The sequence below is a fragment of the Canis lupus genome, chromosome 19 (assembly GCF_048164855.1).
Source record: "Canis lupus baileyi chromosome 19, mCanLup2.hap1, whole genome shotgun sequence".
Classification (NCBI taxonomy): Eukaryota; Metazoa; Chordata; class Mammalia; order Carnivora; family Canidae; genus Canis; species Canis lupus.
In genome coordinates this window covers 14,079,767-14,098,377 of record NC_132856.1, presented here as the reverse complement: position 1 = coordinate 14,098,377, position 18,611 = coordinate 14,079,767, and the positions used below count along the sequence as shown (strand labels likewise).

The 18,611-nt window shown below is 36.8% G+C and overlaps 1 protein-coding gene and 1 pseudogene across 1 annotated transcript in view; both read left to right on the top strand.

The window, feature by feature from the left end:
- ARL8B (ARF like GTPase 8B) overlaps positions 1–18,611 on the top strand; it is a 45,909-nt gene that overhangs the window by 17,050 nt on the left and 10,248 nt on the right. The window contains exons 2-4 of the mRNA XM_072785299.1: positions 15,157–15,237; positions 16,432–16,505; positions 17,030–17,123. Coding sequence (XP_072641400.1) covers positions 15,157–15,237; positions 16,432–16,505; positions 17,030–17,123 — 249 coding nt within the window. The remainder of the gene's footprint in view (positions 1–15,156; positions 15,238–16,431; positions 16,506–17,029; positions 17,124–18,611) is intronic.
- On the top strand, positions 12,842–12,929 carry LOC140611528 (U6 spliceosomal RNA; annotated as a pseudogene).

Here is an 18,611-nt window from a genome sequence, read left to right as displayed (position 1 = left end):
TATATTTTAAGATTTTATTTATTCATGAGAGACACAGAGAGAGAGAGAGACAGAGACACAGGCCGAGGGGGAAGCAGGTTCCATGTAGGGAGCCTGACGTGGGACTCAATCCTGGGTCTCCAGCATCACTCCCTGGGCTGAAGGCGACACTAAACCGCTGAGCCACCTGGGCTGCCCCCTTTGTTGTAAATTAATTGACCACATATATATAGGTTTATTTTTGAGTCACTATTATGTTTCATTGTTTGATGGGTCTGTTTTTATGCCAATACCATACTCATTTGACTACTAGAACTTGAAATCAAGGAGTATGTAATTTGTAATAGAACTTGAAATCAAGTTTTGTAATAGAACTTGAAATCAAGGAGTATGAGGCCTTTTCTCACAGGGCCTTTACTTTGACTTTTTGGGGTCCTTTGTGGTTTCATTTTCTCTTATTCTGGGATTTCAATAACATGAATATTAGACCTTTTTATATTGTCCTACAGATTCTTGAGGCTTGGCTCTTTCTTTTTCCTATCTTACTTTCTCTTTTTCAGGTTGGATAATTTCTTTTGCTTTATCTTCAGGTTCATTGACTTTTTCCTCTGTAATCTCTATTCTTCTATTGAGCCCATCTATTGGGCTCCTTCTATTGAGGAAAAAAGCAAAAAACCTTCTATTGAGGTTTGCTTTGCTTTGTTTTTGTTTTGTCATTATATTTTTCAGTTCTAAGATTTAAAAAAAAATTTTTTTTAAAGACTATTTATTCATGAGAGACAGAGAGAGAGAGAGAGAGAGAGGCAGAGACACAGGCAGAGGGAGAAGCAGGCTCCATGCAGGGAGCCTGATGTGGGACTTGATCCCAGAACTCCAGGATCATGCCCTGGGCCAAAGGCAGGTGCTCAACCGCTGAGCCACCCAGGCATCCCCAGCTCTAAGATTTTCATTTGGTTCTATTTTATGGCTTATACCTACCTGCTGAAATTTCATGTTATATTCATTCATCCTTGGAGCTGGGTTATGATAGCTAGTCTCTGTCCCGTATTTCCAACATTGGGGTCATCTTGATGTTGGCATCTGTTCAGTGACTTTTTCCCTTGCTAGTTGTTTAGTTTTCTTGAATCTCATATGTTCAGTTATTTTGGACACTTTGGATATTATGAGTCTCCAGGTTTTGTTTACAACCTATGGAGGATAACTTGTTTTATTTTAGTGTGCATTTGACCCAGTTAGGTTTAGGCCAAAAAATCCAACCTGCCTTCTTCTGTGAGCTTTGTTTCTAATGTTTCTAATGTTCTAAGTCCTGTTTTCAAAGCCTCAGTAGTACTGTTTGGATCATTCCCAGCTATATATTGTGGACATTAACTAGAAACCTGGTAAGTGGTCTACTTAATAGTTTAATTCTCAGGGTCTTTTATGTTATTCTTTAGAGTCAGATCCAAATATCACAGTTTAAGGATTAGCCCAGGAGTTCATGTACAACTTTGTGGGATCTGTTTCTCTAGATCTTTCCTTTGCAAATTTCCCCCATACTATGGCTCACAACCCTTTTCCCACTTTCCTGATCCTCTGTCTATAAACCTGGGGCTTCATAATCCCTCCTTTGTTATGTCTTTCCCTCAACTGAATCTATCTCAGGGGCCAAGAGAATAGACAAAAAAATAATCAACAGGGATTCCTCTTTCAATCCTCCCCACACTACCAAGCATTTTTTGGACCAGGGTTCCTATGGTTACAGAGGATCCTTTTCCCTCTGAGGAATACCTGACTGACCATAGCTGCTATAGATGCTCATTGCTTTTGGGCTTGGGTTTGTTTGGAGGCTATAGCAGGAGAAAGGAAAAAAACACGGAGGGGATTTTTCCTAATCTCCCTCTTCTTTCTTCCTCCTGCCATTACCCCCAACACACAGACGTGCTCCTCAGATCCAAAGAGGTGCTTCTGTTGAAGCCTTTTCTGTTCATGCCTGGTATGTGTTTCTGGCAATTGAATCCAGGCTGGGAGATTGGAAGTAAACAACACAACTAGGAAATAGCACCAGATTGCTTGTGCTTCAAGTTTTGATTTCCTTTTTTGTGTGCTACTTACTTTTTAGAGCCCTCAGCTGCTGCTTGCATTCTGTCCACAGTTTTTAGTCAGTGGAACGGATAAGATGCAGTGTGCTTACCTAATCTTAACCCTGTGTGTATTGTTTTTTAACATTACATTACACTTAATGAACTCTGTAATAATGATGGTAGCAAATATTATTGTTATTTTTTAAAATTTTATTTATTTATTCATGAGAGACACAGAGAGAGAGGCAGAGAGACACAGGCAGAGGGACAAGCAGGCTCCATGAAGGGAGCCCAACGCGGGACTCCATCCTGGGTCTCCAAGATCATGCCTTCGGCTGAAGGCGGTGCTGAACCGCTGAGCCACCCAGGCTGCCCGGTAGCAAATATTAAATGCTTTCCCTATACCTGTTTCTGAAGCAGGCATTGTTGTAAATAGTGTATGTGTTTTAATTTTTAAAATTGATTTAATTTTTAAACAACTCTGTGTGATAGACTGTTCTCTCCATTTTATATTTGGGGAAAGTGAGGTGCATTACAAAGTTAAGGAATGTGCAAGGGGGCCATATGGCTAGGCAAGTGGTTAGACCAGAGTTATAACCTAGTATAACTGTCTCCAGAGTCTCAGTCATAACCACCAGACTAACACTGTCTCTGTATTATTGTGTTTTAACATTCATTACCTGAGAAAATGAACAGGACCTCTTAATAGTAATTCCACAGCCTCTTATAGTAACTCCACAGTTATTAAACTGTACTGAAACGCTTATCAGCTCTTTTACTTATTTAGGATGGGCTTTATTAATTACATTAAAATTTTTACTTTTCTGAACGGTGCCTGAATGGCTCCGTCCTTTAAGCATCTGCCTTTGGTTCAGGTCATGATCCCAGTCCCTGGATCCAGCCTGCATTGGGCTCCATGCTCACTGGGGAGTCTACTTCTGCCCCTGCTCTTCCACTGCTCCCCCCTCCATGTTCTCTCAATCTCTTCCTCAAATAAAATCTTTTAAAAAGCTTTAAAATTTTTTTCTGATTCTGGCTTTCATAGATTTGATAAGGAGTAGGCTTCTTATCTTGTTTTAAAGAGTATGAAATGTACTGTTAGCAGATTAAAAATTTGATACATATGATGAAGCTATTCTATAAAGCAGTTTTCTTTATGACGGACTTTTGTTACACATATAACTTATTGATTTGGGTGGTTCTAGGAATCCGCCTTTTAATTTAGCAATAGAAGCCTATTTTGGGATTTGAAAGAAACTTTCTGCTAATTTCTTTTTGAACAAGCTAAACATGAACACAGAGCAGGTCACGTGCAGCATTAAAAGAGGTCTCCTTCTCATTCTAGTTCTAGTTCCTTTTCCCAGAAAGAGGGAAAGAAATTTTAAATATAGAAAATGGCTTTCTTTATGAACAACTAAGTTAGAAAAGTAAAAATAAAAAAAAAGTAGTTGAAATGTCTAGAGACCAACCAGTAGAATAGTAGTATCAAGGCCTAAAAATGTGATTATATGCTAATTTTTCCCACTCTCACGTTTCTGACTTTAGAACCTGCTTTAGCTCACATGTGAAGATGAGTAGTAGTCTTTTTATATAAAGACACAGATGTTTATTAAAGATTTATGGTACACCCTTGGTGCTTATGGGAAATACATTCAGACATATTAGTGACTTGATTTAGCAAAACTATATTTGCTAAAGGTCTGTAGCACTGATTTCTTTTGGGGTCCATTTTCATGTTATTACTACATTGTGATAATTTCTGAGTAAGTGAGAATGCACTGTGATGTGGTCTCTGCGTGTTTAACTAGGGATGCTCACTAGTAAATTGTTTTACAGACAAGCAAGTTGAGTTTCCCTTCAGCAATTCTTTGGATATATAGATTTAGTAAAAAACCGTTATTAAAGTGCTGTTAATGAAAGCTATAGTGAACACAGAAAATAATCATTAGAGACCTTTTGAAAGGAATTTTCTTCAGGAATAGAGGTTAGCAGAGATGAGAGTTTTCAGGTTCCTAATTGAAACTGATTTTGAGAACATTTTAATCCTCAAGAGTTATCTTTGTAAAGGAGATTGCTGCAAAGTAGCCCTATTGGTGTTAGCAAGCAGTAAGGATTAATTAGTTGTTTAAAATGAGTTGAATTGGAATGACAGGTATTTAATAATTAGTAGTTAGAGAGTTCCCTTTGCCATTATGCTTTTAAAAAGTTTTCATTTGGAAAATTTTTGTCTGTTATGTTTAGTTTTCATAGCCTAGTGTCAAAACATAATGCCTTCCACTCATTGAGTTTAAAAAGAGATATTTTAAAATCCATGTTGCTACTGTTTGGGGTGTTATATATATGCTAATAATGTAAAAACCTACCAGTAATTCACTTGAAAAATAAGCTATTCACTTCCAGTTCTCCCAAGGCAAACTTGATTGCTTGCCAATTTACCATAAATTTAACAACATTAATAAAGGACAAAACAAACCAGACACTAGCAATTTTAATACTAATACCTAGAGACTTGTCTGGACACTTTTAGATTCAGGTGTGGTCCTTGGCGGAGAAGTGTAGTAAGAGCACCTCTGTGGGGCAGAGAGGCAGTGCTTGAGTGGTTTGTGAGGACCTGGACAGCAGTTAAGAGTTAAATATTACATCTTCTGAGTTGGAGTGGATTTATTTGCTTCAGACATGAAAAGAATGCACTTGTTAATAAAGACGTCCTGTTTGGGAGCAGAAACTCCTATCTACAGTAGCCTTTGAGACTAGGGAAAAAAGAAAAGCAAAGGGAAGGGAGTAGTAAACACTTAAGGTAATAGAGGAAGTGAAGTAGCAATAGACACTTAAGAGAAGCAGCTATTAAGGACAGGAGGTAGAACCTTTGCATTCTGAGCAAGAGCGTTCAAAGTTGTGTGTATCTATATGCAATTGAAAGTGTCATAGGTGGGACTGAAATTTACATTTCCTTACTCATATTCAAGTAGCACAATAATAGATTATCTGTAGAAGCTGGCCTATTATCCTATGTAGATTATAAATTATCTTTAGATGCTTAAATGTCTACTTCGGCAGTCTTCCTAGATACCCAGTCATCCATATTATCTTTGTTTTATTATTTTTTTTTTTTTTTAGTTTTTTTTTTTAATTTTTATTTATTTATGATAGTCACACACACACAGAGAGAGAGAGAGAGGCAGAGACACAGGCAGAGGGAGAAGCAGGCTCCATGCACCGGGAGCCCGACGTGGGATTCGATCCCGGGCCCCCAGGATCGTGCCCTGGGCCAAAGGCAGGCACTAAACCGCTGCGCCACCCAGGGATCCCTATCTTTGTTTTAAATGGCATGTGTTTGTCATGCAATATTTTTATATTTGTTTCCTAATTTCTTTGTCTCTGTTATTTGAATAAGTGAGTGAATAAATAAACGAATGAGTAAGAGCAGAGGCAGAGTAGCTTTATGGGTTTATGACCAGAGGAAAGGGTAAACAATAGAGGTGTTTATGAATTGGTACAACACACATTCATTGTCTCTGTATGCTGTTGATGATTGGATCATATGTGAAACAGGCTTTTATCAGTGGCCTCCCTAGTCTAGAGATGATACATGCCAAGCCTGAGAGCTGTAACCACTTTTCCCTCATCTGTACAGACAACACAGACGGAAGAGCACATCCTCACTGAGCCCAGGTGGGAACCCCTGGGCTGATTTGAACTGCCAGACAAGATGAAAAGCATTGGCATCTAGACCGCAGTCTACACAGGGGACGTTTCCATGCAAGAGTCTAAGGATGTTATTTCTTTAGCTAGAGTTAGAAGTTTTTTTTGAGTTGGTATTTCAAGTTGCATCTTTTTTTTTCAAGGTTAATCTTGTGGGGGTGGCTCAGCGGTAGAGCGTCTGCCTTTGGCTCAGGGTGTGATCCTGGAGTCCCGGGATCGAGTCCCACATCGGGCTCCCTGCATAGAGCCTGCTTCTCCCTCTGCCTGTGTCTCTGCCTCTCTCTCTCTCTCTCTCTCTCATGAATAAATAAATAAAATATTTTTTTAAAAAAGGATAATCTTGGAATTTCATGATTTTGTAGAAAGTTTTTATTATTTGATTTGCTTCAGAGAAATAATTTCTAAGTTTAGTTTATTTAGAACAGTGGCCCATTTTGAGAATTTGGGCCATTTGAAGAAAAGAGGCCTTGATTGATTATGTTCCTGAGGAACCTGAAACTTAAAATTTGGGGATGGTTCTTTATTCTGTATGGTAAGTATTAAAGAGAATCCCTCTCTCTCCAAACAAAATTCAAAAACAAACCCACTGGAATTTTGAGAGAAGTTATTCCTTGGTTAATAAGATTCCAGCTGTCCAAACAAATTTTTTAATGTGTGCTTTCAAACTGGTGTCCTGTTGGAATGATTTATATCTGTAGTTGGAAGTAAGTCCAGATTTACACATAAAACTGAGAACAAATTGTCTTTTGGGAAATTATTAAAGGAGAGATTGTCCATAGTGTTCTAAAATTGGGAGAAAATTGAACGTTATATTAATGACTCTTGAAGGGCTACTGTAGTGAATGATTCTCTTTTCTAGCCCCTTAAAAAGAGTGTTTAGGGGTGTCTGGGTGGCTCAGTCAATTAGGCATCTGCATGTGGCTCAAGTCATGATCCCAGGGTACTGGGGTGGAGCCCTGTCAGGCTCCCAGCTCAGCAGGGAGCCTGCCTTTCCCTCTCCCTGTGCTCCTCTCCCCCACTTGTGCTCTCTCTCTCAAATAAATAAATAAATAAAAATCTTAAAAAAGTGTTGTAAGGGAGATTGCCTTAGACATGATGTCTGTGTTCAGTGATAATTACTGTATTAAGTGCTTAGAAAAGAAAAGGAAAATATGTTTCTCTTAGGAAAACTAAGAGAATCCTAGATGTAGAACACACTATAATTCATTTCCAGGTTGTAAATAAATACTGAAACATTGGAGTAGATTTTAAAATGCCAGTTTTAAAGCCCAGAGGATTTTACTTTATACCAAAATTATAAAATATAAAATATCAATTTTTCTATTAGAAGACATTTGTAGGGGCAGCCCAGGTGGCTCAGCAGTTTAGTGCCGCCTTCAGCCCAGGGTGTGATCCTGGAGACCCGGGATCGAGTCCCACGTCGGGCTCCCTGCATGGAGCCTGTTTCTTTCTCCCTCTGCCTGTGTCTCTGCCATTCTCTCTCTCTCTCTCTAATAAATAAAATCTTAAAAAACATTAAAAAAAAGACATCTGTAAATGAATTTCCTTTTAGAACAAGATGAGCAATGACTTGCTTCTCAACTTGTTGGAATTCCTTATGACTGAGTGTATTCATGAGCTTTAATATTGTAGGGAATAGGTAGTAGTGGCATGACTGATAATATCTTCTAAATCCAGTTGTCATTGATGTAGTATAGGAGAAGGTGATATTTGATTATCCTCATTTAAAAATTGTCATTTAAAAAATGAATTGTTTGGAAATAGCTTCAAATTCACAAAAAAGTTGTAGGAATAAAAGCATTACAAGAACATCCATACACCCTTTACAGAGATCAGACTATTAACATTTTATTTCATTTGCTTTGTTATTTGTGTAGTCTGTGTGTCACTTTACATAGGTAAAATACATGTACCATAGCCCTTTATTTCTATTTTTAAAAAGATTTTATTTATTTATTTGAGAGACATCAAGCGAGCATGGGGAAGAAGAGGGGCAGAGAGAGAAACAGACTTCCCACTGAGCAGGGACCCCAACTCTGGGCTTGATCCCAGGACTCTAGGATCATGGCCTGAGCCAAAAAAAAAAAAGAAAAAAAAAAAAAAAAAGAAGCAGCTGCTTAACCCATCGAGCCACCCAGCTGCCCCTTCCTCTCCCATTTAATAGAATGTTTCTCGTTTGGGTTTGTCTGATGTTTCCTCAAGATTAGACTAGATTTAGTTTATGCATTCTCAGCTTAAATAGTGCGACTCGGGGGATATTGTATCCTTCTCATGGTATCACTTCTGTGGGCACGTGATGTCCATCTGAGCCTCATCTCTTGATTTTGATCCCTCAGTCAAGGTGTCTGATTTCTCAATTGTGTCCTTACTAGTTTTTCGTCCTGTAATTAATGAGTGGTTTGTGGGGATATACTTAAAGACCATAGCTTGCTCCTCATCAAGATTTCCCCCTAGATCTACTTTTCATTTTAAGTACTTCACCATCAAAAAATAGGTTGTCGTTCTTCTCACTAATGTAAGTTGAAATCTAAGAGTAATATTACCAGCAATTTGGGCAGCCCCGGTGGCTCAGCAGTTTAGCGCTGCCTTCAGCCCAGGGCAGGCAGGATCCTGGAGACCCAGGATTGAGTCCCACATCGGGCTCCCTGTATGGAGCCTGCTTCTCCCTCTGTCTGCTTCTCTGCCTCTCTCTCTCTCTCTCTCTCTCTCTCTCTCTCTGTGTGTGTGTCTCGTGAATAAATAAATAAAATCTTTAAAAAAAAATATTGCCAGCAATTCCACTTAGTGAAATAAAAGAGGCGTAATAATACTACTAACTAGAAAAATTAGTATTGGTAATAATAATTTTATGTTAAAGGTTCTTGGAAAGAAAAATTACTAACTTGCATATTTATTGGCCATATATTCTCACTTAGCAAATGTGTGAATTTTGGCAATTAAACAATTGAGTCATAGTGTTTGTTGTTTAAAAAACAAAAGACTCCTGTTTAGCCTGTTACCAGTAGTGTCTTCTAGCTAAAAGTAGAAATTTATATTAGGCATTTGTCATGTTGCTTGCTACATTCTGTCTTTACAAAGTAGCTTGATAATCAAATCCTTTAAAAAAATTTTTTTGTTAGAGAATACTCTGAGATTTTGTCAAAGCAGGTATTTTTCCACTTGTCTTTTCAAGTTTATTAGACTGGATTGGATTGCTACTGTAGATGGACAGAACAAGCAAAGAGAAGCTTATTTTCCCATGCTGTTAATAGCTTGCTTTCTGCATTTTTGTGCATTTAAAAGAGCAACTGTAAAATCTAACCTAATTCATTTAGAATCCCTACTTTAAAGCACTGAAATGTTTATCACTGTGTTCTCCCCAGCTCTACATATGAGTTAGCAATAAAGGAAAAGTTTCTGGGACAAGATTTGCTTTTAGCCTTTGACATACCAAAGAATTTTGGGAAAAGAGAGCCACATTTTCCTACTGTTGTAGGCATTCATCTCTTGCTTAACTGTATTTTAAATGAGAGGCATATGAATAAAACAAAACTTTGGACATACTCTTCCAATTTCCTCTTCTAGATAAGGTAGCTTCATTCCAAAAGTAAAATGACTTGCATGTGGTTTGTAAGTTGCAAAACTGGTAATAAGATTCCCAGACTTGGAGGGTAATCTTCTTTTTGCCATCTTATTTGCTTCACATTTATTTTGCCCAGCTAAACAAATATTGCCTTGAGACTTTGGCTTATATACTGTGTGTAGATGACTATAGTTCTATCCATCGTCACAAAATCAATGAGTGCTGCTTGTATAATATTTATTAAGTGCTGGGACGCCTGGGTGGCTTAGTGGCTGAGCATCTGCCTTCAGCTCAGGATGTGGTCCCGGAGTTCTGGGATCGACACCTGCATCAGGCTCCCTGCATAGAGCCTTCTCCTCCCTCTGCCTATGTCTCTGCATCTTTCTGTGTCTTTCATAAATAAATAAAATCTTAAAAAAAAATTACAAAAAATATTTTTAAGTGCAAAGAATGGTGTTTGGCATTATTTGTTAAATTTGCTAAATAGAATGATACATAATTAAGTTTAAGTAATATTTCTTGGTTCCATTTAAGTAACATCTATTTGGTTCCTAAATTGCTTGTTAGCACTAGCAACCGAATTAGAGAAAGTTATTGTTAGCTTCTATAACCAATAAGAAGTATTGGTGAAGGAAATGAAGAAACAACATCTAAGGAGCACCCTAAATGAATACTATTTTATGTTAGATATAATAATATATATTACATTATAATGTCATCAAAGATTCATCTGTGTTTTAGCATGAATAAGTTGTTTTTTAAGGCTGAATAGTATTAAATTGTAGGAATAGACCACATATTGTTTATCTGTTCATCTGCCAGTGGCCTTTGGGTTTCTTCTACCTTTTGGCTGTTATGGATAATGCTTCTGTGAACATGGGTATACAGCTATCTCTTTGAGTCCCTGCTTTCTGTGCTTTTGGATATATAACTGCAGTCTATTTGCTGGATCATGTGGTAATTCTATTTTTTAACCTTTTCAGGAACTTTCATACTGTTTTTCCTAGCAGCTGCACCATTTTACACCTGCAACCGTGCACCAGGGTTGCAATTTGTCCATTTCCTCACTGCAACTTACTTTGTTTTTTGTTGTTTTCATTTTTGATAATAGCCATCTTAATAGATTTGAGGCGGTATCTTCTGTGGTTTTGATTTGCATTTTTCTAATGACTAGTGATATTGAGCATCTTTTCTTGTCCTTATTAGCTATTTGTATATTTCCTTTGGAGAAATGTTCTTCAAGTCCTTTGCCCATTTAAAAAAAAGTTTTTGTTAAGAGTTTTTTAGAGCAGTTTTAGGTTCACAGCATAATCAAGGAGGGGAAGGTACAGATCTTCCCATATACCTCCTGCTCTATACTCACAGCTTCGCCCGTTATCAGCATCTCGCAGCGGAGTGGTACATTTGTTACAAGTGATGCACTTCATTGACATAATCACCCAAAGTCCATAGCTTACATGACTTTTCACTCTTTGTGTTGTACATTCTTAGGTTTGCACAACTGTATAATGACACGAATCCATCATTACGGTATCATGCAGTTTTTCTATTGGCTAAAGATCCGCTCTGCTCTGCCTATTCATTTCCTCCCTGCCCCTCCAACTCCTGTCAACCGCTGATCATCTTACTGTTTCCATAGTTTTGCCTTATTCAGAATATTGCTGAGGTCATGTTTTCAGTCATTTTTTTTGGAATCATAGAGTATGTAGTCCTTCCAGATTGAATCTTCACTTAGATATGTTTTTAAGATTCCTCCGTGTCATTTCATGACTTGGTAACTCATTTCTTTCTAGTATTGAATAATACTCTATTTCCTGGATCTGCCACAGTTTCCTTACTGAAGGACATCTTGGTTGCTTCCAAGTTTTAGCAGTTATGCATAAAGGTGCTGTAAGCATTAATACGCAGATTTTTGTGTGGACTTAAGTTTTCAACTTCTTGGATAAATACTAAGGAGCATGATTGCTGGATTGAATGGTAAGAGTATATTTGGTTTTGTAAGAAACCACCGAACTGTCTTCTGTAATGGCTGTACCATTTTGCATTCCCACTAGTAATGAGTGAGAATTTCTGTTGTTCACATCCTTACCAACATTTGGTATTATTGGTATACCAGATTTCAGCCACTCTAATAACTGTACCATGAAATCCTGTTGTTTTAATTTTCATTTTCCTGATCACATAGGATGTGCAGTGTCTTTCCATATGCTTATTTGCCATCTCTATCTTCTTTGATAAAGTATCAGTTAAAGTCTGTGGTTCATTTTTTAGAGTGTTTCTTTTTATATTGTTGGGATTTTAAGAGTTTTTGTGTATTTTGGATAATAGTCTTATTGGATATCTGTTTTGCAAATATTTTCTCCTACTCTAATGCTTGTTTTCTAACTGTAACTACTCTAAATCTTGTTCATAGGGAAGTTTTTAATTTTAATGAAGTCAGTTTATTGTTGCTTTCATGGATATAGTGTCTTTGGTGATACCTCTGCCCCCCTTTTAATCAATCAGGTTATTTTTTTTGTTGTTTTGTATCATAACTGTTTTGATATATGTAGTTTTGATGTCATGACTAGATTTTCACATATAAATCATGTGAAAGTTTTGAGAATTATAATGTTTAATATAAATGAAAGCAGTGATTGTGGTTAACATCTTTTTTCTGAAATCAGCCTAATGCCTCCAAATGGAGCAGGGTGGGGGGAAGGTAGAACTTTGGAGTTAGTTATGTAGAGGAAATTAATTTGTAAAATTGGAATTCATTATGCTCAGGACTTGCAGACAGTTTTAGAATCATGTGTGGCTAGCATAAGGTCACAGCAAACAATTAGCCAGTGTTAAGGCCTTGAAAATAGTCCTATTTGTTCAACCATTCCTTTGTTGAGAGATTTTATAACCCTGGGCTGTTTACCTAAAAATAAGAGTCAAGTCAACTGAGAAGTTGATATTTGGTAAATAAAATATATAAATATGTAGAATGTATAAAATCAGTATTAGCTGTGACTCATTAGGTATAGTCTGTAATTGTAGTCAAAAAAATATAAAGGATACCTGGGTGGCTCAGTCGGTTGAGCATCCAACTCTGGGTTTCCGCTCGGATCATGATCTCAGGCTTATGGGATTCAGCTCTGCATTGGACTCTGCACTCCGTGCAGAGTCTACTTAAGATTCTCTCCCTCCTCTTCTATCCCTCTCCTTCCACCCCCACCACTTGCTCTTTCTTCCTTTCTCTCAAATAAATAAAATTTAAAAAAATATAAGAAATACAAAAGCAATTATGACACGATACTTTACTGATGGATATAAAAGATTTGAATGTTTATTTTTTTAAGATTCCACTTACTTACTTATGAGAGACACACAGAGAGAGGCAGAGACAGGCAGAGGGAGAAGCAGGCTCCCTGCAGGGAGCCCGATGCAGGACTCCATCCCAGGACCTTGGGATCATGACCCTAGCCAAAGGCAGATGTTTAATCAGTGAGCCACCTAGGCATTCCAGATTTGAATGTTTAAATGAACAAACCATGCGCCTGTGTGGAGAGACTTGATAGTGATTAAATATCAAGAACTGATATTTAGCATGGCCCCTGTGCAAGGATGACATGCAGATTCATGAAGCATTCCATATTTTTGGAAACCTTCAAATGTGGTGGGAATGCAAGCTGGTGCAGCCACTCTGGAAAACAATATGGAGGTTTCTTAAAAAGTTGAAAATAGAGTTACCCTTTGAACCAGCAATTGCACTACTGGGTATTTACCCCAAGGATATAAATTTAGTCATCCGAAGGGGGCACCTACACCCCAATGTTTATAGCAGCAATGTCCACAATAGTGAGACTATGAAAAGAGCCCAGATATCAATTGACAGATGAATGGATGAAGGATGATGTAGTATATATGTACAACAGACTACTACTCAGCCATCAAAAAAAAAAAAAAAAGAAAATCTTGCCATTTGCAATGACATGGATGGAAATAGAGGATATTATGCTAAGTGAAATAATCAGAGAAAGACAATTATATGATCTCACTCATGTGGAATTAAACAAAACAGGAGGTCATAGGGGAAGAGAGGAAAAAAATACGACGAAATCAGTGAGAGAGACAAACCATAAGTGACTCTTAATCAAAAGAAACAAACAGGGTCGCTGGAGGGGCGGGAATGGGAGGGGGGTAACTGGGTGATGAACATTAAGGAGGCTATGAGACGTGCTGAGCACTGGGTATTGTAAGACTGATGATCACTGACCTCTACATCTGAAACCAATAATATATTACATTGACAATTAATTAGTTGTATTTAAATACAATTTAAAAAACTTGATGGTTAAAAAAATTTGATATAGGACAGTCCTTCTCAAATTAATATAGTTAATATAGTTCTAGTCAATATTTTAACCGAAATAAGAATTTTTAGTTTATTTGGAATGCGTGATGAACCCAGACAACTTTGAAAACATTCCAAATTCTTGATCTTCTATATAAGAATAAGAAACTGTACAAGCTACAGTAATTCATCTAATTCTAATTTAGGAATAAACAGGCTAATGGAGAAGTATTGACTTAGATATAGAACTGTCTCTGTATGGCATTTGGCATATCATTTCAAATAGTTAGGAATGTGTGAATTTTTAAATGAGTGAGATGATTGAAAGAAGTAACTTTCTTGTACTATAAAATCATATTCCAGATGGATGAACATTTTAAATTTTAAAAAGGTTTTCAAAAACTATTATAAAATATTTTAATCTTAATGATAAGGTCATAAGAAAAAACAATTGATTACATAAAAGGAAAACCTATAAAATGACAAAATATTTTATAAGCTTGTAAAAGACAAGCTTGGAAAAGCTATTTAGCTGTAAGTTGTTAACAGTTATTGTCAAAATAATTTAAATCCTAAAAATAGAAAAGTTTGAAGTTTTGCTTCTGATTTCCTATTTTGTGTTAACATTTATGTATAGGTGGGGAAATGAATAAATTGTCATTTATAGTTACAGTATATTTTTTAAATTTAAGGAAATAATGTAAAAAGTTAATTTTTTAAACGGGGGAATATGTGTTTGTATGAACAAAATCATGTATCCCTTTAAGAATTATGGATATAGGGATCCCTGGGTGGCGCAGCAGTTTGGCGCCTGCCTTTGGCCCGGGGCACGATCCTGGAGACCCGGGATCGAATCCCACGTCGGGCTCCCAGTGCATGGAGCCTGCTTCTCCCTCTGCCTGTGTCTCTGCCTCTCTCTCTCTCTCTGTGACTATCATAAATAAATAAAAGTTAAAAAAAAAATTAAAAAAAAAAAAGAATTATGGATATAAGGAATATTTTCTTTTCTGTTTCTTTTTTTTTAAGGGGGGCAGGTAGGAGCAAGGGGAGGAGAGAATCTTAAGCAGGCTCCGCCCAACACCCAAGGGCTTAATTTCACAACCCTGAGATCATGACCTGAGCTGAAAGTGAGAGTTAACTATAAAGAAGCACCTATAAAGAATGTTTTCTTAAGACAGATTGTTACCCCCACTAAAAAGTTAGTTATATACTAAAATGGTTATAGAAGCATGGTTGAGGGCAGCCCCGGTGGCTCAGCGGTTTAGCGCTGCCTTCAGCCCAGGGCAGGATCCTGGAGACCCAGGATCGAGTCCCTCTTCGGGCTCCCTGTATGGAGCCTGCTTCTCCTTCTGCCTGTGTCTCTGCCTCTCTCTCTGCATCTCTCTGTATCTCTCATGGATAAATAAAATCTCTAAAAAAATATATATTTTTTTTAATTAAAAAAAAACATGGTTGATGTCTGAAGCTTATGCCATGTTATATGTCTTAATAAATATTGATTAATCTAACTTCACATGTTTTCTTTTGTTCAGTCAGGTCAATTCAGTGAAGATATGATACCCACCGTGGGCTTCAACATGAGGAAAGTAACTAAAGGTAACGTCACAATAAAGGTATGTGATCTTGCACAGCTACAAATTTTTCTGTTTTTTTCTTTGCTTTTTACATATTTATTTGTACTTCTTATGAATATGTTCCAAAAGAATGTAAATCAGTTGTTTTTTTCTTTCTCTCATAAATCAAAATGTTTAAGTTGAAATGTTATTAAGTGCCATGAAAAAACTTAGGATATGGCTTGTCAGAATAAAATTTGGGATGTGGATATTCCTAGGAAATAAAAATCCCATGTTTGAGATCCCATATTTAGAATGTGATTATATTATTTCATGAACAGTATTTTATATTGAAAGGTAACCTATTATTTATAATATTGGCAATTTAGTATTATATTTGTGGTGCATATATGGTAACCTAGTTTTCACTTTCTTTGCTACCAAGCCGTAAAATTAAAACTATAAAATAGGAAAGCTAACTACTTAAACATAATTTTGTTTTTAGAATGAGTTTGATGGGTTTTAAATTATGGACTGTTGAACTGTTTATCAGAGGCCATATTTTTTTTTTTGTGTGTGTGTGTGTATGTTCTGTAGTTAATGGGAGTTTACTTCTAATTGTCTAGACCCTTACAGTGGTTTCACCCAATTTCTGTGGCTCACAGAAGCTGCTTACTGAATTCTTTCTGGAGCTCATCTAATGAAGCATCTCACTTTTCACATATAGGTCTTTTTATGCATAAAAAGGTGTCTATAGTTAAACTGGAAGCCCCTTGAAGGTAAATACCACGACTTAAGACATTTATGTAGCACTGTGTCCAGAATAGTATCTACGGAGTAGACATAATTATGAAATTATTGTGGGTAGTAGCTTTCATATGGATACAATAATTTTGTATCAGAAAAATCATTAGGCATTAATGCATTTCCTGTCAGACAATTAAACTTTAATAGGTTCTGAATGAACTGTTGTTTTCTCTTTTGGTATTCAAATCTGGATGATGTATGATTCTGTAGATGCTACAAGTGTTATCTTAAAGATACATTTTCACTTTGGAAATTTACTGTTTTACAAGCAAAGAAAGTATTGCACAAAATTTTTTTAGTAGAACTTATTAGATCAATTGTAAACATATTAAATACGAACTTCAAGTTTAGAAGTGGACCCCAGAACTACTACTCTTCTTCTGATACTTTTTCTTCAATGTATTACTTAAAATATCTTTATTAAGATTTGTCTGTCTTGATTTAAAGATTTGGGACATAGGAGGACAACCCCGATTCCGGAGCATGTGGGAAAGGTACTGCAGAGGAGTCAATGCCATTGTGTAAGCACTTTTTAAAAAGTCAACTTTGGTTTCCAGGAAAAAAGTTGTTTTTAATACTTCCAAAGGCTCAGTTTTTATTTCATGCAATTAGTAGTCTTTTTATTTTCTTAGGTAATCCCATTAATATGAAACTTTAAAAAATTTAATCATGAATGAGAATTTTATTTATGTTTTTGTTTATGCAGCTAAGAGCTAAGTGATGTAAGTGTTTTATTATCATGTATTTGCACCTAAGTATAGTCTGTTTGAAAGATTTTTGGGTACTGAGCTTTTCTTTATCTAGGTCTTTGTTTTGATTAACGATTTCAGTAGTGTGAGTCATTTTTTAAAAGTTTATTAAGTAATCTTTATACCCAATGTGGGTCTCAAACTCATGACCCCAAGATCAAGAGTTGCATGCTCTTCCAACTGAGCCATCCAGGTGCCCCTTAGTAATGTAAATATGAAAATTAAAAACTCTGTATTTTTAATTGTGGCCATCAGAGGTTTGGAGAAGACATATCAAAATTGCTTTTTTTTTTAAGTTACATGATAGATGCTGCAGATCGTGAAAAGATAGAAGCTTCTCGAAATGAACTACATAATCTTCTAGATAAACCACAGTTACAAGGAATTCCAGTAAGTATGGAGTTCTTATTTTATATTATATGATGGTAATATTTATTATTAAGATTATAATTATATGATTATATTATATTTGAAATCAGCTATTATGTCTTAAAGTCTTAAAACACTTACCTTTACTGAATATTAGCCATATACTGGGCACTGTGCTATTTATTTATTTCTTAGCCAGCTATATATTAGACTATCTGCAATAGAAGCAATGCTCAGTCCTGGGGATACAGTGGTGAACAGAAGTGAATAGAAATATGCTCACTCCCATCATGAAGCTTGTGGTTTAGTAAGAAAGGTAGATGCCATGAAATCATTTGAATAATACAGCTCTGTTAAGTACTATGAAGGAGAGGTACAAGGGGCCGCAAGAGTTGTAAATTAGAAGGGATATTTGATCTAGTTTGAGGGAAGATCTACGAAGGATTCCCTGAGGAAATGATGCTTGAACTGATTTTTTTTTTCTTTAAAGATTTTGTTTATTTATTCATGGAGAGACAGACAGAGGCAGAGACATAGGCAGAGGGAGAAGCAGGCTCCATGCAGGGAGCCTGATGTGGGACTTCATCCCGGGATCACCACCTGAGCCAAAGGCAGACGCTCAGCCACTGAGCCACCTAGGTACTTACTTGAGCTGAATTGTGAGGGATATGTAGACAAAGGCCTTTTGGTAGGAGGAAGCAAGGCACTGAGAGGAGGCCAGTCTCTAGAGCAAACAGCAAAGTAAGAGGGTGGGGAGAGTGGTGAAGCCATGTGGCAGTAAGGATCCTAGAGGAGACTGGGTATGGACTGTGTGGGAAAGCTCTTGTAGTGTTATAAAGCTTTTTTTCTGAAGGATTCCTTCCTTCCTTTTCCTTTTCCTTTTCCTTTTCCTTTTCCTTTTCCTTTTCCTTTTCTTCTTCTTGATTTTATTTATTTCTTAGCACACTTGGGTGGGAGAGGAACAGAGGGAGAGAGAGAAGCAGACTCTGCCCTGAGCTTGGAGCCCCACACAGAGGGGCAGGGAAGGATTGATCTCATGACCCTGAGACCAGGACCTGAGCCAAAATCAAGTCTGACACTCAACCATTCAAACCAACTGAACCACCCAGGCACCTTACTGTTGTAGTGTTTTAAATGATCAGATTTATTATTTAAGTCATTCTGATTTCAGATTAAGAATGGATTAAAGTGGCAAATGGGACTGTAAGATGGCAGTGTTAGGAAGCTGTTGAAGTTATGCTGACAAATTACAGTACCATGGATTAGGGTGTTGGTAGTGGACAAGATGGTGAGAAAAAAACAGATTTTAGGGATATTTAGGAACACTGTCCACCAGACTTGGTGGAAGAGGAGATCTAAAGTATAATTCGTAGTTTTTGGTTCATGAAGTTAGATGGAAGGTGGTGCCGTTTGTTGAGCTGAATAATGCTGGAAAAGGACCAGTTCATGAATGTCAAATACTTGAGGTGTATTATCACATTTAATTCTTACAGCATAATGAGGTTCGTG